Source organism: Thunnus maccoyii, chromosome 11 (assembly GCF_910596095.1).
Source record: "Thunnus maccoyii chromosome 11, fThuMac1.1, whole genome shotgun sequence".
Taxonomy (NCBI): Eukaryota; Metazoa; Chordata; class Actinopteri; order Scombriformes; family Scombridae; genus Thunnus; species Thunnus maccoyii.
In genome coordinates this window covers 16,809,766-16,828,290 of record NC_056543.1, presented here as the reverse complement: position 1 = coordinate 16,828,290, position 18,525 = coordinate 16,809,766, and the positions used below count along the sequence as shown (strand labels likewise).

General features: G+C 38.2%; 3 protein-coding genes across 7 annotated transcripts in view; all 3 read right to left on the bottom strand.

The window, feature by feature from the left end:
• tanc1b (tetratricopeptide repeat, ankyrin repeat and coiled-coil containing 1b) overlaps window positions 1-3,865 on the bottom strand; it is a 110,734-nt gene extending 106,869 nt beyond the window's left edge. Inside the window, exon 1 of one of the 2 annotated variants that reach the window (XM_042426522.1) lies at window positions 3,173-3,865. The gene's annotated coding sequence lies outside the window, so the exon portion shown is untranslated. Of the gene's footprint in view, window positions 1-2,850; window positions 3,128-3,172 lie in introns of those variants that run through there. The other variant, XM_042426523.1, reaches the window with a different exon arrangement.
• A 5,549-nt stretch (window positions 3,866-9,414) lies between these two features.
• On the bottom strand, window positions 9,415-11,921 carry dap1b (death associated protein 1b). Of its 2 annotated transcripts, none has more exons than XM_042425372.1 (4): window positions 11,769-11,921; window positions 10,708-10,804; window positions 10,045-10,111; window positions 9,415-9,922 (listed from the first exon to the last, which is right to left on the bottom strand). In XM_042425372.1, the coding sequence occupies exons 1-4, from the start codon at window positions 11,836-11,838 to the stop codon at window positions 9,806-9,808; spliced, it is 351 nt and encodes a 116-aa protein (XP_042281306.1). In that variant the 5' UTR covers window positions 11,839-11,921; the 3' UTR covers window positions 9,415-9,805. The 2 variants fall into 2 exon arrangements, with proteins under 2 accessions (XP_042281306.1, XP_042281305.1); XM_042425371.1 differs by having other exon boundaries at window positions 10,045-10,114; window positions 11,769-11,916.
• Window positions 11,922-13,416: 1,495 nt separating this feature from the next.
• pkp4 (plakophilin 4) overlaps window positions 13,417-18,525 on the bottom strand; it is an 84,110-nt gene continuing 79,001 nt past the window's right edge. For all 3 annotated transcript variants that reach the window (XM_042425511.1, XM_042425512.1, XM_042425513.1), the window contains 4 exons: window positions 17,875-17,992; window positions 17,626-17,766; window positions 16,759-16,823; window positions 13,417-13,998 (listed from right to left, as the gene is read on the bottom strand). In XM_042425511.1, the coding sequence (XP_042281445.1) occupies window positions 13,753-13,998; window positions 16,759-16,823; window positions 17,626-17,766; window positions 17,875-17,992 (570 nt within the window). In that variant the 3' untranslated portion in view covers window positions 13,417-13,752. The remainder of the gene's footprint in view (window positions 13,999-16,758; window positions 16,824-17,625; window positions 17,767-17,874; window positions 17,993-18,525) is intronic.

Sequence of the window (18,525 nt, the reverse complement as noted above, 5' to 3'; positions counted from 1 at the left end):
AAAATGTCAATCACTGTTTCCCAAAGCCCAAGGTGCTAGATAAAATGTCTTGTCTCCCGAACAACAGTCCACAACTGTTTCTATCAGTTTCTATCATAAAGGACCAAGGAAAACAGAAAATATTCACATTTAAGATGCTGGAACCAGAGAATTTTTTGCATTTTTCCTTTAAAGATGACTCAAAACGATGAATCGATTATCAAAAATAGTTGGTGATTGATTTTCTGGCGATCAACTAATCATTTCATCATTGCAGCTCTAGCCATGATATATAAATCTACTTACAATACACAGTTTGTAGATCACTTAAATATACTTTGCTCAGGACAACACTTTCTGAAGATCTCCCATGATCAGGATATATAGTTTAGCTTTTGAATCCATGCTAAAATTACATATCTACTATCATTAAATCCTGTGGCTGGTATGCTTTTCTTTCACACCACAAATGAATCACACCAGAGTTCACTCAGAAGCGGTCCGAGACCCACGAGAGTTTGCACTCAGTTTAATATGACTGACAGCTCACCCGCCTAGATGCACAGAGCCAAACGAGCAAACGCATCAGAGTTTGTTTGAACCGTAACAAACGGTTAGGTATGAAAGTGATACAGGACATTATGTTGCTGCTTATATTTGTGGTAAAGTTGGGTTTGTGGTATCAAGTGTGCTGGAAACCCAAATCATTACATTCATCATTTAGAAACAATCCTGAGTTTGCTGAACCCAGCTAATCTCTACAAATCTGGCTTTCCTATTGGAACCATATGCTTCTGCGATGAGTAGCCCCTAACAAAAGGACAAAATCATCATCATCATCAACTCAGTATGTGCTGTCTGTCAGGTCACTGGCTCCAATAAGTTTCCCTCCTCAGCCATAACAATGTGAATGTGGTGCCAGCATCTGCTACTGGCCAACTGGCTGAGGACCATGGGAACCAGGCTCTGTAGAGACTGGGAGGCAGCCTCTTGTGGCATTTCCAATAAGATGAGTGCTCTGTCGTACAAACAGCTCCTAACACTGCAGTTGGTAAGACAAGAGAAGTAGCACCAGCCTTGGCACAGAAGCATGAAAATCCAGTGTAATGGTACCATAATCCGCCGTAAAATTGCCTGAAATTATGCTGGAAATTTAATACAGAGTATCTCCAGGTTAACTAACAGCCAGCGTGACTGTAAGTGGCAAAGCCTGTTCCACCTGTTGAGTTTAAAATGGGAGATTAAGATTGTATATATAGTGGAATTGCCCTTGAAGCAAGATTGAGACAAGAAACTCAACACAGGCAATGGCAAATGTTGTAGCCGCTTTCAAGGTGAAATGGCAAGAGATCGCAAGGTTACGGAGCACTCATAACATTGTTCGAGGAGCGCAATGAATCAATGACTTCATGCGCTCATAGTGATCAAAGTTGCATCTTGACATTTACAGGCAGTTTCTCAAAAGGAAAATAAAACAGAGCTTTGATTTTTTTAAGCACCTGGCCGAGTTACAATGCAATTCCTTCATTGGAAATAAGCTGAAAACAGCAAAATACAGCATGTACAGCCAGTGGTCAAACTTCAATGACTCAATCTAAATGGGCGGACAAGATTACAGTCCTTTAGTCTTAAGCCTACTAGTATATCTGGGTTGGGTTCTGGTTTCAAAACCACCACATCCAATCACAAAATACAGACTACCATTAGCATCAAACAAGACCACACAGTTAAGGAAGTTAAGTACAGAAAAGTACTGAACTTTTTTTTTTTTAAAAAACATCTGCATCTTAGCGTGCAGGATTTTACTCCACAATAAATGTTACACATCTCCAAAGTTCTTTGAGCAAGTCTTCGCATCTTTAGAAAGGTTTCAAAGAAATACAGTAACAAGCAATTTAGGCTTTTCTGCAGAGCCATGTTGTGATTAGACAACTCCTACAGGGCTGCAACACTATTGATTCATCTATGGATAATCTTTTTGGATAATCATCATTTTTTCTGTCAATTAAATGACAGAATATAGTGAGCAATACCTGTCACATTTTTGCATCTTCATATTGTTTGTTTTCTTTGACACCCAAGAGCATTGGTTCTCAAAGTGGGGTCCAGGGACCCCCAGGGGTCCTTCAGGAGGTTCCAGGGGGTCCCCAGCAAAAAGGGGAATCATTTAATTTCTCTATACTTCCATCCATACATAACACAATGACTGAATGTATGACTATTTTGGTCATGGGGTTTATACACTTTCTGTAGTAAAACATCTAAAAGTCTGGTCTAATTTGTCAGTTTAGGGGTCTTTGATGTGAAAAAATTTGAGAACCACTGCTGAAGAGCAATTTTCCATAATATATGACTGAGAAAATCAGCAAATCCTCACAGTCAACCAGCTAAAACCAGAGAATCTTGGCATTATGGCTTGATGACTGACTTATTATTATTATTGACTATTACAGTAAGTTGATTATCTTTGGGTTTTGAACTGAATAAAGAAGCAAATTTAAGACATCACCTTTGACTCTGAGAAGTTGTGACAGTCATTTCTAATTAGTTTCTGGCACTTTGTAGATTAAACAACTAAAACAGATTAATCAATAATAAAATAATCATTAGCTGCCACTCTATTTCTGAGGTGAATATAGCTGGTGTATGTATATATATAAACATACGACTAATCGATTTAGCTTAGCTCTAAACTCTTCATGATCCACCTTAATAGTCTGCAGTACCTGAAGCTAAGATCAGGTGCAGGTGAAACACCAACGGTCAACTGTTCATGGTTAACTAGCTAACTTTAAGCTAACCTAAGGCTAACGTTAACTAACGTTAGTGTGCCGTTAGCTCCAGTTCACACAAACCAAACGGAGACGTTACCTGGAGGAAAAGTTTGATTTAACCTCGCAAAGCAAACTGGTGAGTTTAAGTTAACGTTGAGCTGGTTTGAGAAACATTTAAACTATTCAGCGACAGAGAAAATAACAAGCTGAATAATATTGGTCAACTGGAAAGTAAAACTAACGCAGTGTGTGTGTGCTGTCAGTCCCGTTGGATGTGACGGCAGCTCGGTGGGCATGTCCCAACATTCCTCCCAACAAACTCACTAACTACCATTAAAAACTGAACCGGTGGACCGACAACACCTGGCTGACTGCGCCGTCAAACACACACACTTGAGAGTAATTTTTTAAAGTCTTACCTGATAAATGTCATGGATATGAAGTACCACAATATTCAAAAAAAGTTTTCCCAGTCCTCCAGCGTATCTCCACACGAACTCTGTCCTTACTTGATTCACCGAAGGTAGGCTAGGCTACGGGACGCCGGGCTCCTCCTCCTTCTCCTCCTCCTCCTCCTTCTCTTCCTCCTCCTCCTCCTCCTCCCTGCATGAGGTCATCTGCGAGGGAGGCACATCCACAGAGGGCAGGCAGGGATTTTTACATGTTCAGAACAGATGGACTCACTGCAAGACTCAACAAGAAAGTGCAACTCATCTGTAACTTCTGTTGTGATTAATATAAATAGAACTGACTTGTTTTATGGTTGCCAATATACACATAGACTATATCTATTATAGATAGTATATGCATATACTATCACATCCTGGAAAGACTTTAACAATTACATACAGTATTGTGCAAAATAACACGTGATTATCACTGAGGGAGAATTATTATCACTTATACTGAATGTAAAGATAACAATGTATGCACTATTGTTAATTTTTTATTTTATTAGGGACATTTCACATCCATAAAGCTACATTTCTTAACTCAAACCCATTTTTTAAGCTTTTTCTAACTGAAATTGAATGTTATGTTGAGTTGAAATTTACTCAGATATGTTTGTCTGAAGAAGTATGTCACCAAAATCAATCTTTTTTGTTGTTGTTGTCCCAAAACCAATACCTGGGCTTTGGGTACCGAGAACCGGTGTTTAATCAATATGCTGTGTGGAAGAGACTGGGATCATTCTTTTATGTGTGAGGCAACATCAGGCTCAACTTAAACATTGCTTTCCTAACTGCATAAAAAAATGTAACAAATAAATACATAAATATAAATTTACTGAATTGTTTTTTATTAAAATAATGGTAGTCGATACCCGATCCAGCTATTTGAGTCAGTATCGAACCGATATCAGTATCAGTATTGGTATCAGTGCATCTCTATTTATGACTGATTGTTTGTACATTCTTACAATTAGATAAATAAATTTAATAAAAGAGAGCAGGCAGCCAGGAAAAATTACTCTTTTTGGTAAATTTCATATACATAAAATTAAATGGACCAATAAAAAAGCAAACTTTACCTTGTTTTATTTACCTTATTTTCACCTGTTCGCCATTGCTTTTAATTAAGTTGTGTAATGTTCAAACAAACCAATTTTTATTATTGTCCTTATGATACGGCCTGCTTCTACAAATTGATCTTTTTTTTTAATCAAATTTATTTGCTTGTTTGTTTTATTGTTTTTATCATTTGTTTTTTGTGTTTTTGCCTGTGTTTGGGTTGCCTCTGGGTATGAAATGTGCTACTGTATATGAAGAAATCTGCCTGTTACAATCCTCTAGTCAAGCTGCAAAATCAAGAAAGCAACAAAGACCAAAACATATAAAACATATAAAATTATTGACCAATGTTTTTTGATTATCAATCTGGACCCCATTTTTCCCTCCTCATAGGTATTATTTTGTTTTTATTGAATGTAAAAAGATTCTTGCACATTTACCAAATTTGTTTATCTTATTTTATTTCATTATGTCATATTTGAATTCTCTGGCGCTTTGTTTCCTCCTTTTGTTCTTCATACATGTTTATATGTTAATGTTATCTGAATTTGACTGGTTGAGGGGAAAAACAAAACTACCCTCCTCCTCCTCCTCTTCTTATTCTTCATTTCTCTGTGCATCCTTCATGGACATGACAGGATGTTAGAGATGCAACATACATTAATTAGTTAATTAGTACATTAATTAACTGTAAACTGTAGGTTTACAGTCTGGGGGAGGGGTTAATTACTTGGATTTTTCAGATTTTACTTATGCAAATTTGATTCATCTTTATTGTCATTGCACAAAGAAGTACTGAGAAAACAAAAAACAGTTAGACATCTGACCAGTAATGAAAAGTAGGGCAAAAAAGTGCACAAAAAAGTGTACAAAATACTGAGTGGTATAAAAATGTAAACACAAAAGTGTATATGAATGGCTATACATATACAGAAGTACATACATGACAAGGTAATATAAAAATAAAAATAAATAAATGGCTGTTGGAAGTGTTGTTTAAATGGAGCAATTCTTTCAAGCAATTTCCTGCCAATAAACTTGACATAACTAACTAAACCATAATCAAAATAACTGCGTCAAAGCTTTATCTCTGTTTACAGTAAAATTAACACCAGATTACATATTTGTTTCCAGTGAATTTATTAGGAAAATTATTAGGAAATTACTGACTGGCAATATTAAATGTGAGATGCTGATAAAACATAAAATGGACCATGAGATGCAGTTGATAGCCAGAGGCTGAAAGCTAGTTAGTGGACCTTGTGTTGAAATTGTTTTGTCACACGTAAAGCATTATCGTTTTTATTTCCCATAACATTGAAAGCCCCCTCCACACTGCCAGGAGAACATTTCTGTTAGAGAAACACTGGATCCTTTATTCATTAACAGGCCACCATTAATGTTCTGTGTCATATAATAGTCTATTAAAATGGTCCAGTCTTCACTTTTGACAGCTAAATGAGCTTCGAGACGGGACATTACCTGATTACAGAGGTACGTTTACTAAATATTGTACTCAAGTCTGTTTCCATTTTGTTTAACTTCATTCTTATGCTCTGCTAGCCTACATTTTAGAGTAAGAGCTGAGTTGATTATTTGATTAATCAATTAGTTGATGTACAGAAAATTAATCAGCAACATAACATTTCATAAGCAATTACGTTTTCTTCTCAAATGTCAGGATTTGCTGCCTTTTTCTTTTCATATCATTAGAAATGTTTATCTTTTGGGTTTTGGAGTGATGAAAACAAACAAGCAGCCTAAAAGCATCATCTTGGGCTTTTGTGTATTTTTTACTCTTTTCTGTCATTTTATTGAGTAAATGATTAATTCAGAATAGCTGATAGATTAATCAATAATGAAAAACAGCATCCCCTATTTCAGATCAAAATAATATTTATTTTATAAGATAAGATTTACTCCACTATCTCGATTGTATGTTATTTGCTACTTTGCAGATCAAGATTTGACATGTAAAACATGAAGCAGCTCATAAAAAAATATGCCTTGCACCACCTGGTCTGGCTACAACATTAAAATGCTGCTTTGGAGGAATAATTTATTAATTTGTTAAAAGAGGAGGTGGCTGAAACTGATTTTGGCTTTTATTTTTAAAAGCAGGATATTATGTTTTTGTAGTTGTCTGTGTATCATTTAATCTGAGCGTACTATAGGCTTCTTAACCTCAGCATTTATTAATACATAACAGCATATAGCTTCATTTTAATGTAATTTCTATAGACAGACTACAATATCTTCAACATGCAGGTATAAAAAAAACTATTTAATGAACTTTTAATCAAGAAAAAGCTTCAAGGGTGCAAACTGAAACTGGACAAAAACACAGTGCAACACTTCACTGTTGGACTCTGGTCTGGTCAGTGAAGCTCAGTACATCTTAGTCTACAGCGACCTCATGAGGTAACAATATTTTATGCAGCGTGTCTCGTGCAAAATGTGTCATAGTAAACACATGTACAACAATGTCATAAAGTATTAGGTTTTTTATATGTAATTCTGTATTGTTTATCACGTAAGATTAAATTTAAGGGGATAATCTTGCATAAGAATACATTTTGGGACTGCAAACCACATGGTCTCAGTCATCCCACTCCTCTGTGTGAGGTACAGTCGATGCACAGTGTTTTCTCAGCAGTGTGGTGGGCGTTACAGGGTCAGCGAGGCTCCTCAGATGGCTGCAAATGGGCAGATACTGGCAGAGAAATGCACCATGTCTGCAAGTCAGAGGACCACCAACTGCTCCACTCCTCAAACAGAGCTGAAGAGGTCTCTGAACTCCACACACAGATGGTATCAAAGGCATGTGTGAACAGCATGAGCATCACAGAGAATTTAAGGTCGGCACATTGTGTGTACAAGGCTGTCATCAAGTACTTTCTTGTCGAACAAACGAGCAGATATTGTTTGTGGACTTTCTGATACAAACAAAAAGGACCATGACGCACACATAACACACAAGAATAGGGGCAAACACACACACACACACACACACACATACACATACATGCTCAACCTGTTGGAGGCTTTGGGACAGACTTCTGTATTTTTATTTGTAGGGATTTCTATGGAAACATAACTCCGCAACAAAGGCTCAGCAATGTCAGGTATGTATAAAATATAGCAGATAGTCAAGTACAGTATCTCAAACACCTCGTAAATCAAAAAGTACAAAAGGCCTCTAAGATATATAGGACAACACATGGGTACAGTACTATATATGCACTCTGTATTTCAGAAAGTTAAGTGTGAAGACGCTTACATTCTGAGGGACAAAGTTAATATTGGGTTGATTAAAGATTTTGTCCAATGAGGTCTGGAAACAACCAAAATCTCATGAAAATTGTGTGAAATTTAATCTGCGCTGGAGAAAAAGGTGCATGTCCAGCTGAGGTGTCGTAATTTTCCCACTACATCTGTAAGCCAGACATTACATTTGCACTGATGAACAGGATCGACTTTTCCTGATATGTGAATTGAATGAAACAGAAAACTAAATGCACTTTGTTTTCCAATATATTGTCCTTTATTGTATATCATGACCTGTAAAAGTTTTTTTTGTTTGTTTTTTTTAAAAATAGGCCTTTTTCCCTCAGACACACATTTTGGTATGTCTCAGTAGGAAAAACACAGGTGTAAATACTAAAATTAATAATGGCTGAATTTCATTTAGCTGCTTTGGTTTCAGGGTCCTGGTGTTGTGAATGCTGGCTCGATGTCATGACTTAACAGAGCCATTGTTAGTGTTATTAAGAACACATGTGCTTTTCCTACCATGACAAGTCAAAATGTCAGCCGTGAAAAAGCCCTATTTAAAAGAAATTTGTCTGTAATCTCATGTGGGATCAGCCATTTAAATGGTAAAATGAAAATTTAAAAAAACAAAAAACAATAATGAATTCGTTCGTGCAGGCTGAAGGATAAAGAACAAGCCAGAACTAGAATCTGATAGCTGCTAAAAAATGATTCTTCACACTATACCTTGTCTTGGAAAATGTGTCCATAAAAAAGGTAACAAGGGTGGTGTTTAAGCCTCTCAGTGTTTCTTGCCACCCATCAGGGTTTATTCCTCAGCACAAACATGACATGACAGACACAAGAGAGTGAAACGTTTAATATAAGCAGGCTGAGGAATTTTAAGTGGAAACCAGGAAACTGTTTATAATCCAGTTGGCCATCCATCTCTCCTATCTCCCTTCTTCCATCTCATTTACAATTCACCTCAAGCCTGTTTCTCAGAGAATGATTAAAGAATCACTCGCCTGTAAGGTTTTTCAGTTTTCTCACACAGAGGAGTGAGCTGCACCACAGCAATAATGACACAACACAGCCTCTTTTGTGTTTTGGTGTTATAAATATATGATGAGGCACCCAGATGTGTTTTGCGCAGGCTCCCTTTTCAGAAAAGGTGTCGACAGGATTACATGATAGTTTCTGAATTGTTCTAAAGAAACAAACTACTGGTTGTTTCATGCATATGGAGACGGTTGGTCCTGCAGAGACACAGAATGGTCACAAGTCAATTTAACCTTGAAATGATGGGACCCTAAACCTGTCCTCACCTTATATTTTAAGTTAATTTAATAGCAGAGTTGGTTGCCTCATCACTCAACTGTTCTACTATCATGAACTGGTGCACCTTTATTAAAAAATATTTTTCTTTTTATAGATGCTTCACTTTGTCTGAGCAATTTGCCCTCAGGCAAAGCTCAGCAGGTTCTGTGGTTTATGTTGACAGACAAGATCTAGCTAGCCTTTATGAGTTCACAAAGAGCTCTACCATTTAACTCTGAGTCAGTGTCTGCACACTGAAAACATCCCAATAAACCTTCAATCCAAAAGTCATACAAAAGAGTTTTTTTTGGCAACATGGAGGGGTAGTTTTGTTAGAACACAACAATTAACTAACTCCAATCAGTTATCGGTGCTATTTGTGACAGTTATTGAATGGACAGACATATTTATAGTGAATTGATGCTTGAAAAATTAATCAAAATTGTTTCATGCAACTTTGATATGTGGAAAACACAAAGATTATCTGACTTTATTTAAGCTTTCAAGTTTGTAAACGGCTATTTGCTGCCACCTAGTGGTCATTGGAGCTTACTGCAAGAGAAAAACAAATCTAGTGATGCCATGCAATATATTTTTTATTAAATCTAATAAGTGCCAAGCAATACATAGTGAGGTTTCACTGAGAAAACAAAAAACACAAGAGTCTCAAGTATCTCACTTTACAACCCCCCTCTAACTCTCACTTTAAACTTACTTCTACCCAAATGCCATGTGTTTTTCATCAGCTGGTTAATACGACTTCAGCATTTATCTCTTAACACAAGGAAAGACACAGTGACGCTGGTTTATAGTATCCTCACAAACAAGCACAGGCAGAAAAAAAGCTAATGTTTCTTCTAAAATGTCACTGACACTTCACAGACAACCTGTCAGCTCTCCCTCACGTGTTTAACGCTTCATGTTTGTGTTTCACAGTTGACTTAACACGGATCCCTTCAAACATGTCGTTCAACATTTCCTCGGCTGCTGGATGAAGAAAGTACGGGGCGAGTGGTGCTTCTCCACTGCGGGGAGCACCTTGCTGTGCCTCACACTCACTGGTGTCTCTGGAAAGTCATGGCTCAGCTGTGAAGATTACAGGCAAGAGTTTATTATCCACAAAGCCCTGTGGCCCCGAGAGGCATTGTAATGAATCCGGTTTACTCAGTTGGAACAGACTTTTTCCAAAAGGGGGGATGTTTGTTTACCTTATCAAGCGTTCCTGCCAGAAGTACACCAACTTGTTGCATCCTGCTGGAGGTGGCAAGGGACCTGCTGCTGTGAGATCATAGTTTAATCAAATTTAATAATAGACATGGTCAAAGTGATGCCGGACATTCAAAAAAAAAAAAAAAAAAAAAAAAAATCACAGCTTGGAGCATTTATTTCTCTCGCTCGGTGTTCACATGCAGAGAAATTAGTTATAATAACCCTTTAAAGACATGCTTTTACAGGAGATATGTTGACATGTCAGAGCAGAAAAAGCAAATTAACTTTAGCTTTTTCCAAATTCCTGACACTAGTGTAGTGCCTGATGGTTCATTGGACACTTGAATGGAACTGAGCCATTGTAAATGTTATCAAATCCACCTGTGCTTTTCCTGCCACAACGAGTCAAAATGTCTGCTGTGGAAAAATGTTTTAGATGTCGTAGACCAGTGGTCACCAACTCTGCATATTTTAGGTATCTCCCCACTCTAACACACCTGATTCTAATTATTTAACTCGTTATCAAGCAGCTGAAGCTTGTCAAGGGCTTGATAACGGGTTAATAATAAGAATCAGGTGTGTTAGACTGAGGAGATACGTAAAACATGCAGTAGCTCTCCAGGAGCAACCATAGTGACCACTGTTGTAGTCTCTGAGCCTACCTCAGTTTATCAGACCTCTTTGTATCCTTCTCTGGAGTCCCATGGGTGCCAGTCTCTTCCAAGCTTTTTTTAGCCACCCGTTTACCACCAGCCTTTACTGTTGACCCAGAGAATAAAACTGTATTAATTTATGTTACCTGGGGGAAAAAAGAATAAAGTAGTATGTACTTGTATTTATGCAGATTTTTAAAAGATTACAACATGCAGGGATCCCAAACACTCTGCAAACCTTCTATGAAATAATCACACTGTAAAAGAAATGCAAATAAAGATGCAACAATTAAAAAATTAGTCCATTAACTGATAAGTCAATTGACAAAATTAATCAACTATTTTGATTATTTTTTGGGGGGTGGGGGTGGGGGGAGATCAGTCTTTGGTTTAAATGCTCACAAGTCATAACCACACTAGGACCATACATAGCCTGTTACGCAGGGTCACAAGAGGACTTTGCTATATTTGAAGGGGTCACAAACCACTAACCTAAAACCTTTTAGACGTTACAGCATGAAAAGCCCCCATTAAGAAGCAAAATGCAAAAAAAAAAGTAAAATTAAACATGCAAAAGGAGCATATAACAAAAATTTACAAAGTGAAAATAATTAGACTTTTCATGCATGTCTTTTTAGTGGCGCTGCATCATTAATGAGCAAAAGCAAAGACATAAAAGAGAAAGTAGAGTTATCTATAGCGCTCCGTGATGAAGCATCACGCATGCATTAACTTGTATTCAAGCTTCACTAGTGAGAACACAGTGTGACTTTCACCAGAGGCCTGCTTGAAAAGTAAAAAAAAACAAAAAAACAAAAAACGAGCATATGAGTAAATCTGCAAAAAACCAGATTGATGCGATTATCACAGCAATTAACAAAACGACGATCTGATTTAGCAGCTTTGTATCAAACTTTTAAAAAAAAAAAGAGGAGATGATTGAGCGTCACGCTTCGCTCGGCTCTCTATCTGGGTCGAGCAGTGAAAACAACAGCGTCCGACTGAATGTAGTAAAATATAAAATATAAAAATAAAGCAAGCAACTGCAAACAGTGAGAACAACAGTTTACCTGCCGGACGGTGACCAGCTTTCAGCAGAGGAGCCTCCATCGCTCCGTGTTTGGACAGTTGTTGCACCATGTTGAAAAGTTTCCAGAGGAGAAAAAGCAAAGAAAGCACCAAACTCTTCTCTACGCCCACTCCGTTGTTTTTATGCTCTAACAGAGATGACGTCCTGTGTGGCAACAGGAAGCCCGCAGCCAGAGAAACGCCTCTATGTGAGTGTTTGACTGATGCTCAGTCAGCATTTTACTAATAAAGTGAAACAGGAAACAGCGAAAGATTGATTATCGACCGTCAATTACCTCCGCGCAGTTATCATCTACATATATAAGTGTGATCATCTCTTCCAGGACTGAGTCTTACTTTAAATGGCGACCAGATCAATATTAAGTTTTAATACTTAAATGTTCAGTGTTCATTTTGGCTCAGAGACAGTAACACCTGTGCTTTTTCCAGCTGACTAGTCAAAGTTTCTGCTGTGAAATAGGCATTTTTGACGGTAAAGGGTGTAGTTATTGCATGTTTAGAGAAGTGAAAGTGATGCCACTGACATAAACATGTTATTCATTGGTTTTCATATTCTGCTTACCTGCATGCACTCAGGCCTATTTCATGATATTCCCTCCCCTGTGCATGTGCTTTGCAGACATGGTCTTGAACTTGTTTTTAAAAGTTTTCACACAAACTGCAGATGTAAAGGTTTATGTAGACTTGGTAGACAACATTATTGACACAAAAGCACCCTTTTTTTTTAAAGTTAGCTTCTTCTTTTGATCCCAGACACACACAAAAAATGTTTCTGTCCATCTCCACATGCAAGGTGAAAGTTCAGGGTCAGTTACAGATCATTGTTGTGCTTCAGGGCTCCTCAGACGTGCAGTTTATGAAACACAGGTCAGCTGGTTCAGAGCTGGCCTGCCTCTATTCATGTACCTGAGTAAATACAATATAATGAAACATTTTTTCCCCCCACAGGAGGAGAATAAATGCAAGAAAAAAAACTGTTTAAAAGAAGTTTGTGCGCATATAAGATGAAGAAGAGGAAAAGAGATGTGAAAAGATGCAATTACACAGTTTAAAAAACAAAACTGACCTTTTATTAGAGCATGGTTGTGTTATGATGCCATCTTTTTTTTCCCACATAATTTCTTCATATTTATATATCTATAGAGTTTTAACATGGCACAAGTTTCTTTTTTAACCAGTGCGGATGAGTGTAAACCAGGTAACATGTTTTTTTTTTCTATATTTACAATAAAATGAAAGAAATGTACAAGACTCCATGGCATTACACAGCTTCAACATTAAGTACAGATACAATTTGATCCCTCTGTACAATCTAACATCATTAGTTTACTAGTATTTTTTATTTGTTTGTTTGTTTGTTTTTTTTCTCTTGTTTTACAGATATGAGTTCATGATCCATTTTGGCTTCAGCACATACACATTTCCCCATCTTGACTCTTTATCGCGGACCTTCGCTCACATGACTCACACCTTCACCATGCTATCACAGCTAAGAGTTTCGTAAAGAAAATAAAACTAACATCTAGACAGAGCAGGACGCACGTCTCTCTCACGATAATGTCTGGTTTCGTCTCTCTCAGCAGAACCCCCCCCCTCCCTTCCCTCCCCCTACCCATCCCCCCCCTCCCCCAAGCATGATTTCCATCTTCCTTTTACTGAATAAAAAATAATTTAAAAAAAACATTCCTTGATTTCCTTCTTTGGCACACATTCCATCCTTCCATCTGCTATCGCTCAAGTTGAACTCCCCTCCGTACAAACACATCCACTTTTAAACAAACACACTTATAAAGCCAAGTTCATGAAAACGTTTGTCGGTTCTTGTGTGTTCCCTGGTTCTTCGCTTCTGCTGCGGGGTGAAGACAACATCCCCCCACCCCGCTTACCCCCCTCGTTCAAAGCCCTGGAATGAGAGTCAGGGATGAAAAGAAGGTTGTTAACTGAAACACAGGAGCATTTCCAGACCTATACCCAGGAGTCAGGAGAGCCGGGGTACTGCTCTGCCCTGTAAGAAGGCCTCCGTGTGCTAGCGTAAAAGTCCACGTAGTTGGTGGTGGATTTCAGTCCGTGAGGCTGGGAACTGTAGTCGACTGTGGGCGGGTAGGTGATGACTTCCTCCAAGTAGGGGTCGTCGTAGCCGTGAGGATGCTGCAGGTACATTCTGTATGTATCGTAGTTCCTCCTGCCCGGCTCATCTGTGTAATACATTGGCTGCAAAGGAAAGAGGCAAGAAGGCTGTGATGAACTGGTTTTCACTGGAGTGTGGTAAAGAACCAGCAGTGGCAAATCACTAAAAAAAGTCCCCCTCCACTCAAAAATGTGTTTTCTTTATTGTAACTTCAGTTGGATGTTTCAGCTTCACTGTGCAGAATGATGTAAGTGCAGAGTTTGACACTAGAAGGATGTTTTCAACTTCATCTGCTGAAGAAGGAAAGTTTCTCTGTGCTCACTGAAAATCTGAGTTTAAGACCAACGAGCAGGATTTGTGACATCACAATTAGTTTATAGCCATCATGGTTCAATATGCAACTTACACAAATGTGATGTGAAAATCTGAAACTGCCAGTGCACAAACACTGGGAATACAGTGAAGTAGGAGACATCTTGTGTCCAGCAGTTCAACTTTTTTTTTTTTCCAATGAGGGAGAAGAATTTTTAAGAATTTCTAAGGTAATTGAACATTTTTTGTGGAAAAACCATATTGGCCAGAAATGATTATTCAAAGCATAATATTATTTATGTCTTAAAACTTGCCTGGAGAGGGTTTCAGGGGGAAATGTCATGTTTTACTTCATTGCTTTTATTTTACAGGTTTATTTTTACTCTGTAGTCTTCATTTAAAACATATGAATGATGTTGTTACGTGACAGTATATAAAGTGGTTAAAATCAGCTCCACCTCTACCAACCATCACATTAAAATGCTGCTTCCACACAGATGCATCATCAGTGTTAATGATCCAGTCATTTCATACACTATATAATATTTTCTTCATAACAAATACTTAAAAGTAAATTTTGCTGATAATACAGCGAATGCAGGAATTTTAGTTATAATGGAGTGTTCTTCTATTGTGGTTTTGCTACTTTTAGTATAGTTTGACATTTCGGGAAATAGGCTTATTCACTTTATTTCCAGATGAGAAACTTGATACCACCCTCATGTCTGGATGATAAATGTGCAGCCAGTTAGCTTAGCATTATAACTGCCTCTCTCTCCAGGTAACGAATCCACCTACCAACACCTCTAAAGCTCACTAATTAACATGTTATATCTTGAATGTTTAATCCAAAAACTGAAATGTAAAAATGACAATTTAAATGGGTTATATGTGAGACTATTTCTTGGATCAGGTGCATTCACTTCCTGCAGTCTCCGCCGGTTGCCAGGATACTTCATGGTAACGATATCGATTGCATCTAATTCTCAGAAAGAAAGAAAATAAAAGTATTTCCCAAAATGTCAAACTATTCCTTTTAGAGGTGGATATGAATACCTCTTTCATCACTGTCAGAAACACAAAAAAAACCAACATGAAAAATACCTCAAACCAATCTTCCACTTGATGGTAATAAAATGTATCAACAAATACGAACATCTCAGCAGTTTCAGCAAAATGCACTTTTGTCTGGAGATTTTTCAGCCACATCAATCAATCACCTTCCAGCCCACACATCTCTCGCCACTAATGCGACAGAAAACTGCTTCAAGGTAAATGGTAGAAATGGGGTAATGACTGTCTTCACACATTAACCGGTCTAAATGTGATGGGACGAAGGCCACAAGAGAACCCTCTGATCTCCTCCCTCCTTCTCGCTGTGTCTGTTATCTGAATGGGCACGCATGGACGTGTCCCACAGTGACAGGTGCCTGAGACGCACCCAGACCATCCCAATCCTAGCAGTCACATTCACTCTCGCTCAGACAATAGCTGATGTGCTGGGTCGTTCCCAGCATCGCCTTTTATCCACCGTGGAATACGTGTCAGTCTCTTTGTATTAGTCAAGTGAGGTGGAAGAGCTGGTCGTCCTCGCCAGGTGGATACAGAACAGCGGAGAGGGCTCTCAACCAAACGCCTTGTACCAATACTATCAAACACTTCCTGGAAGAAAGCATTGATTTCCAAGGATGGGTTCACACCTACAGTTTCTTTTCTTGGTCTGAATAATGGTGCCGAGTAGGCCTGAAACAATTAGTCAAGCAATGGACTCGTCGATAGTCACAAATGTAATTAATGAAAAATGTGATGATTTATTAAAATAACGTTTGAAATGATTATTTAAGTCATTTATCAAACAAAAATGATAAATATTCTCATTTCAAATGTGAGAATTTGCTGCTTTTCTTTCTTTGAATCATTTTAAATGAATATATTTAGGTTTTAGAGTGTTGTTAGGACAAAACAAGTTATATGAAGACATCACCTTGAGTTGCGTAGAATTGTGAGAGTGATATTTTACTATTTTCTTACATTAATGACAATAATTGTTAATTACAGTGCTGGACTCAGACTTTTTTGGTTTTGATCCAACTAAACCTCCAAAAACATTTAAATACTGAAACACTGATTTGTTTCTGACTTGGAATATGCAAAGATGTTGGATCTTTATACCAACACCTGAGTAAAGCACAGTAATCATACCTACATAATAACATTAAAAACTGCACACTCATGTCACCCTGTGTGCTTCGCCTCAATGCTACATGCCCTGAATGTGTGTTTTTGTTGTAATGTGATTCTGTTATGTCATTTTGGGGTGTGTCGTGAGTCACTGGAAGTTCTAAACTACTACAACGTTGTGTGCATATAAATAATTGTATGAACAGACCAAAAGTAAACAGGAAATACTGATTTTATTTGTATTGTTAAAATGCCCTGAATGGCTACCACAGCAGGGTTGAGTCAGAGCAGACAAACCTGCAGAGCCTGTTAAGTAGCTCCGAACATTTATGCAGAATGATGATATTTACCTGTGTTCTTCTGGGCTCTTCTCTTGTAGGTGATGAGTAGTAATATGGAGAAGGCTTTCCAGACCCTGGAAAAAAAAAAGAGTAAAAAATAAAAAGACTTGAATGCAAATACACTTTATTTCATATCAGTGAAAAAGTCTGCACATCCCCATAGGGCAGATGTCTGTATTTAGATAGAGTAGGATCAAGAAGTGCTATGCTGTGCTGGGGTGAGAAATAACACCAAATAATAGCATTGGCCACTGCTGTTCTGTTGTTTACATAGCCCATGGGATGGGTATTTTTGTTGGCACTTTATCCAACCGGTGGAATCCAGAAACTCAATTTCCACTTCGCTATGTAGTGCATGGAACTGTTGAGGCTGCGGCTCATTTTGTTTACTCTGCCCTCACTACTCTCCTGCCAACCGGCGTAGGCTGGCGAGAGTGCTCGTCTGGCTGTAGTATGTCTGGGTACCCACTCACTGCCCCCTGTCTGCATGCTGTGACTTGGGCCCACTACACAATGGTGCCATTGTAGTGTCCAGCACTGGCTACCCGGGTCCACTTTACTGCTGTGTAGGCCATCTCCATCACAAAACAGCTCTGAAGAGCTCTACACTAAACTGACAGACTGTCTGTCTCGGAGCTGGCAGGCTATGGTGGCGTTGATAAGAGAGGACTGTCTTGGCAGGGAGAGGAGACTGACCATGGAATCTGCTTGGAGCATTTTGAGGGATAAAACAGATAATTCACTACACAGAGACGGCCAGAGGGTAGCATGTGATTACGGTCTGGTGCAGGAAGTGGATATGATTTCAATTAAGATTTTAAAGAGCAGTGTTATGCAACTTTCAATGGCTTTCAGATGTGTGCGTTGTTTCAGTACCTGTATACTGGTTTTTATGAATACTGTTGTCCCCTTGGTAATTATAAAATTGCATAGTTGACTGTGCTCTCTGATAATCTCTGATAGTGTCTCTATGCTCTTTGATTCCCAGCATTGCAGGAGACGACGTGGCACTGGCAGCTGCGAAGAGACAAAAAAACACATTTTAACATTAAATTCCAGAGGTTTTCCTGTTTCATCTGTAGCGGCTATTTTCATGTGTTGACGTCAGCAGCTAACTGAACCTACCAGGATGGTTGACTGGGGACACCCGAATGGTGCTGGTGGGGAGGGTGGGCTGGGACTTGAACCTGTCCCGTTCAAGTGTTGACACCGGAGTGAGGAAATGGTTCTGGTTCCATCCATCCTGTAAGGAAGCACAGAGAGATCTGTGGTACTTTTTTTTTTTTATTTGGTCACATGGGGAATGTTTTGAAAAATTCCTGTGTTGCATCACGTGGGCTGTGTGGTCCACAGTAAGACCAGATTTTTGAAAAGGCACAATTTCTTTAAAGGGGAACTCCAGTGATTTTACACATCAAAGTCTGTTTACATGTTTTGTGAAAAAAAAGTTGTATAAAGTCAAATTGGTGAAGTAGTCGTTTAAACTTCAGAATCTTTGGTATTTGCATGAAATATCTTTCTTTCCAGTTAAAATCCAAACATGTTACACACATGTTCTACTATTACTTACATTAACAAGTGTGATATAGTGTTTTTTCCTTACAGTTAAAGACTCAAAATTTTCATAAATGTTTTGCCTGTTTTATGTTTCTCTACATTTCATGTGTATTGCAGATTGAAATGCAACTTTTAATGTGATTAGGCCTGATTTATGTCAGTCTAACCAATAATGTCATTAACATGTCACTGAATGTAAGTTAGAGTTACATAATTAAA

What these genes read in the sequence shown, in the direction of transcription:
- dap1b (XM_042425371.1), bottom strand. Translation starts at nt 11,838, where the DNA reads ATGGTGCAACAACTGTCCAAACACGGAGCGATGGAGGCTCCTCTGCTG. An exon ending in AGCTGGTCACCGTCCGGCAG is followed by an intron (nt 10,805 to 11,768) that starts GTAAACTGTTGT and finishes CTGGGTCAACAG; the next exon opens with TAAAGGCTGGTGGTAAACGG. An exon ending in TGGCAGGAACGCTTGATAAG is followed by an intron (nt 9,923 to 10,044) that starts GTAAACAAACAT and finishes TAATCTTCACAG; the next exon opens with CTGAGCCATGACTTTCCAGA.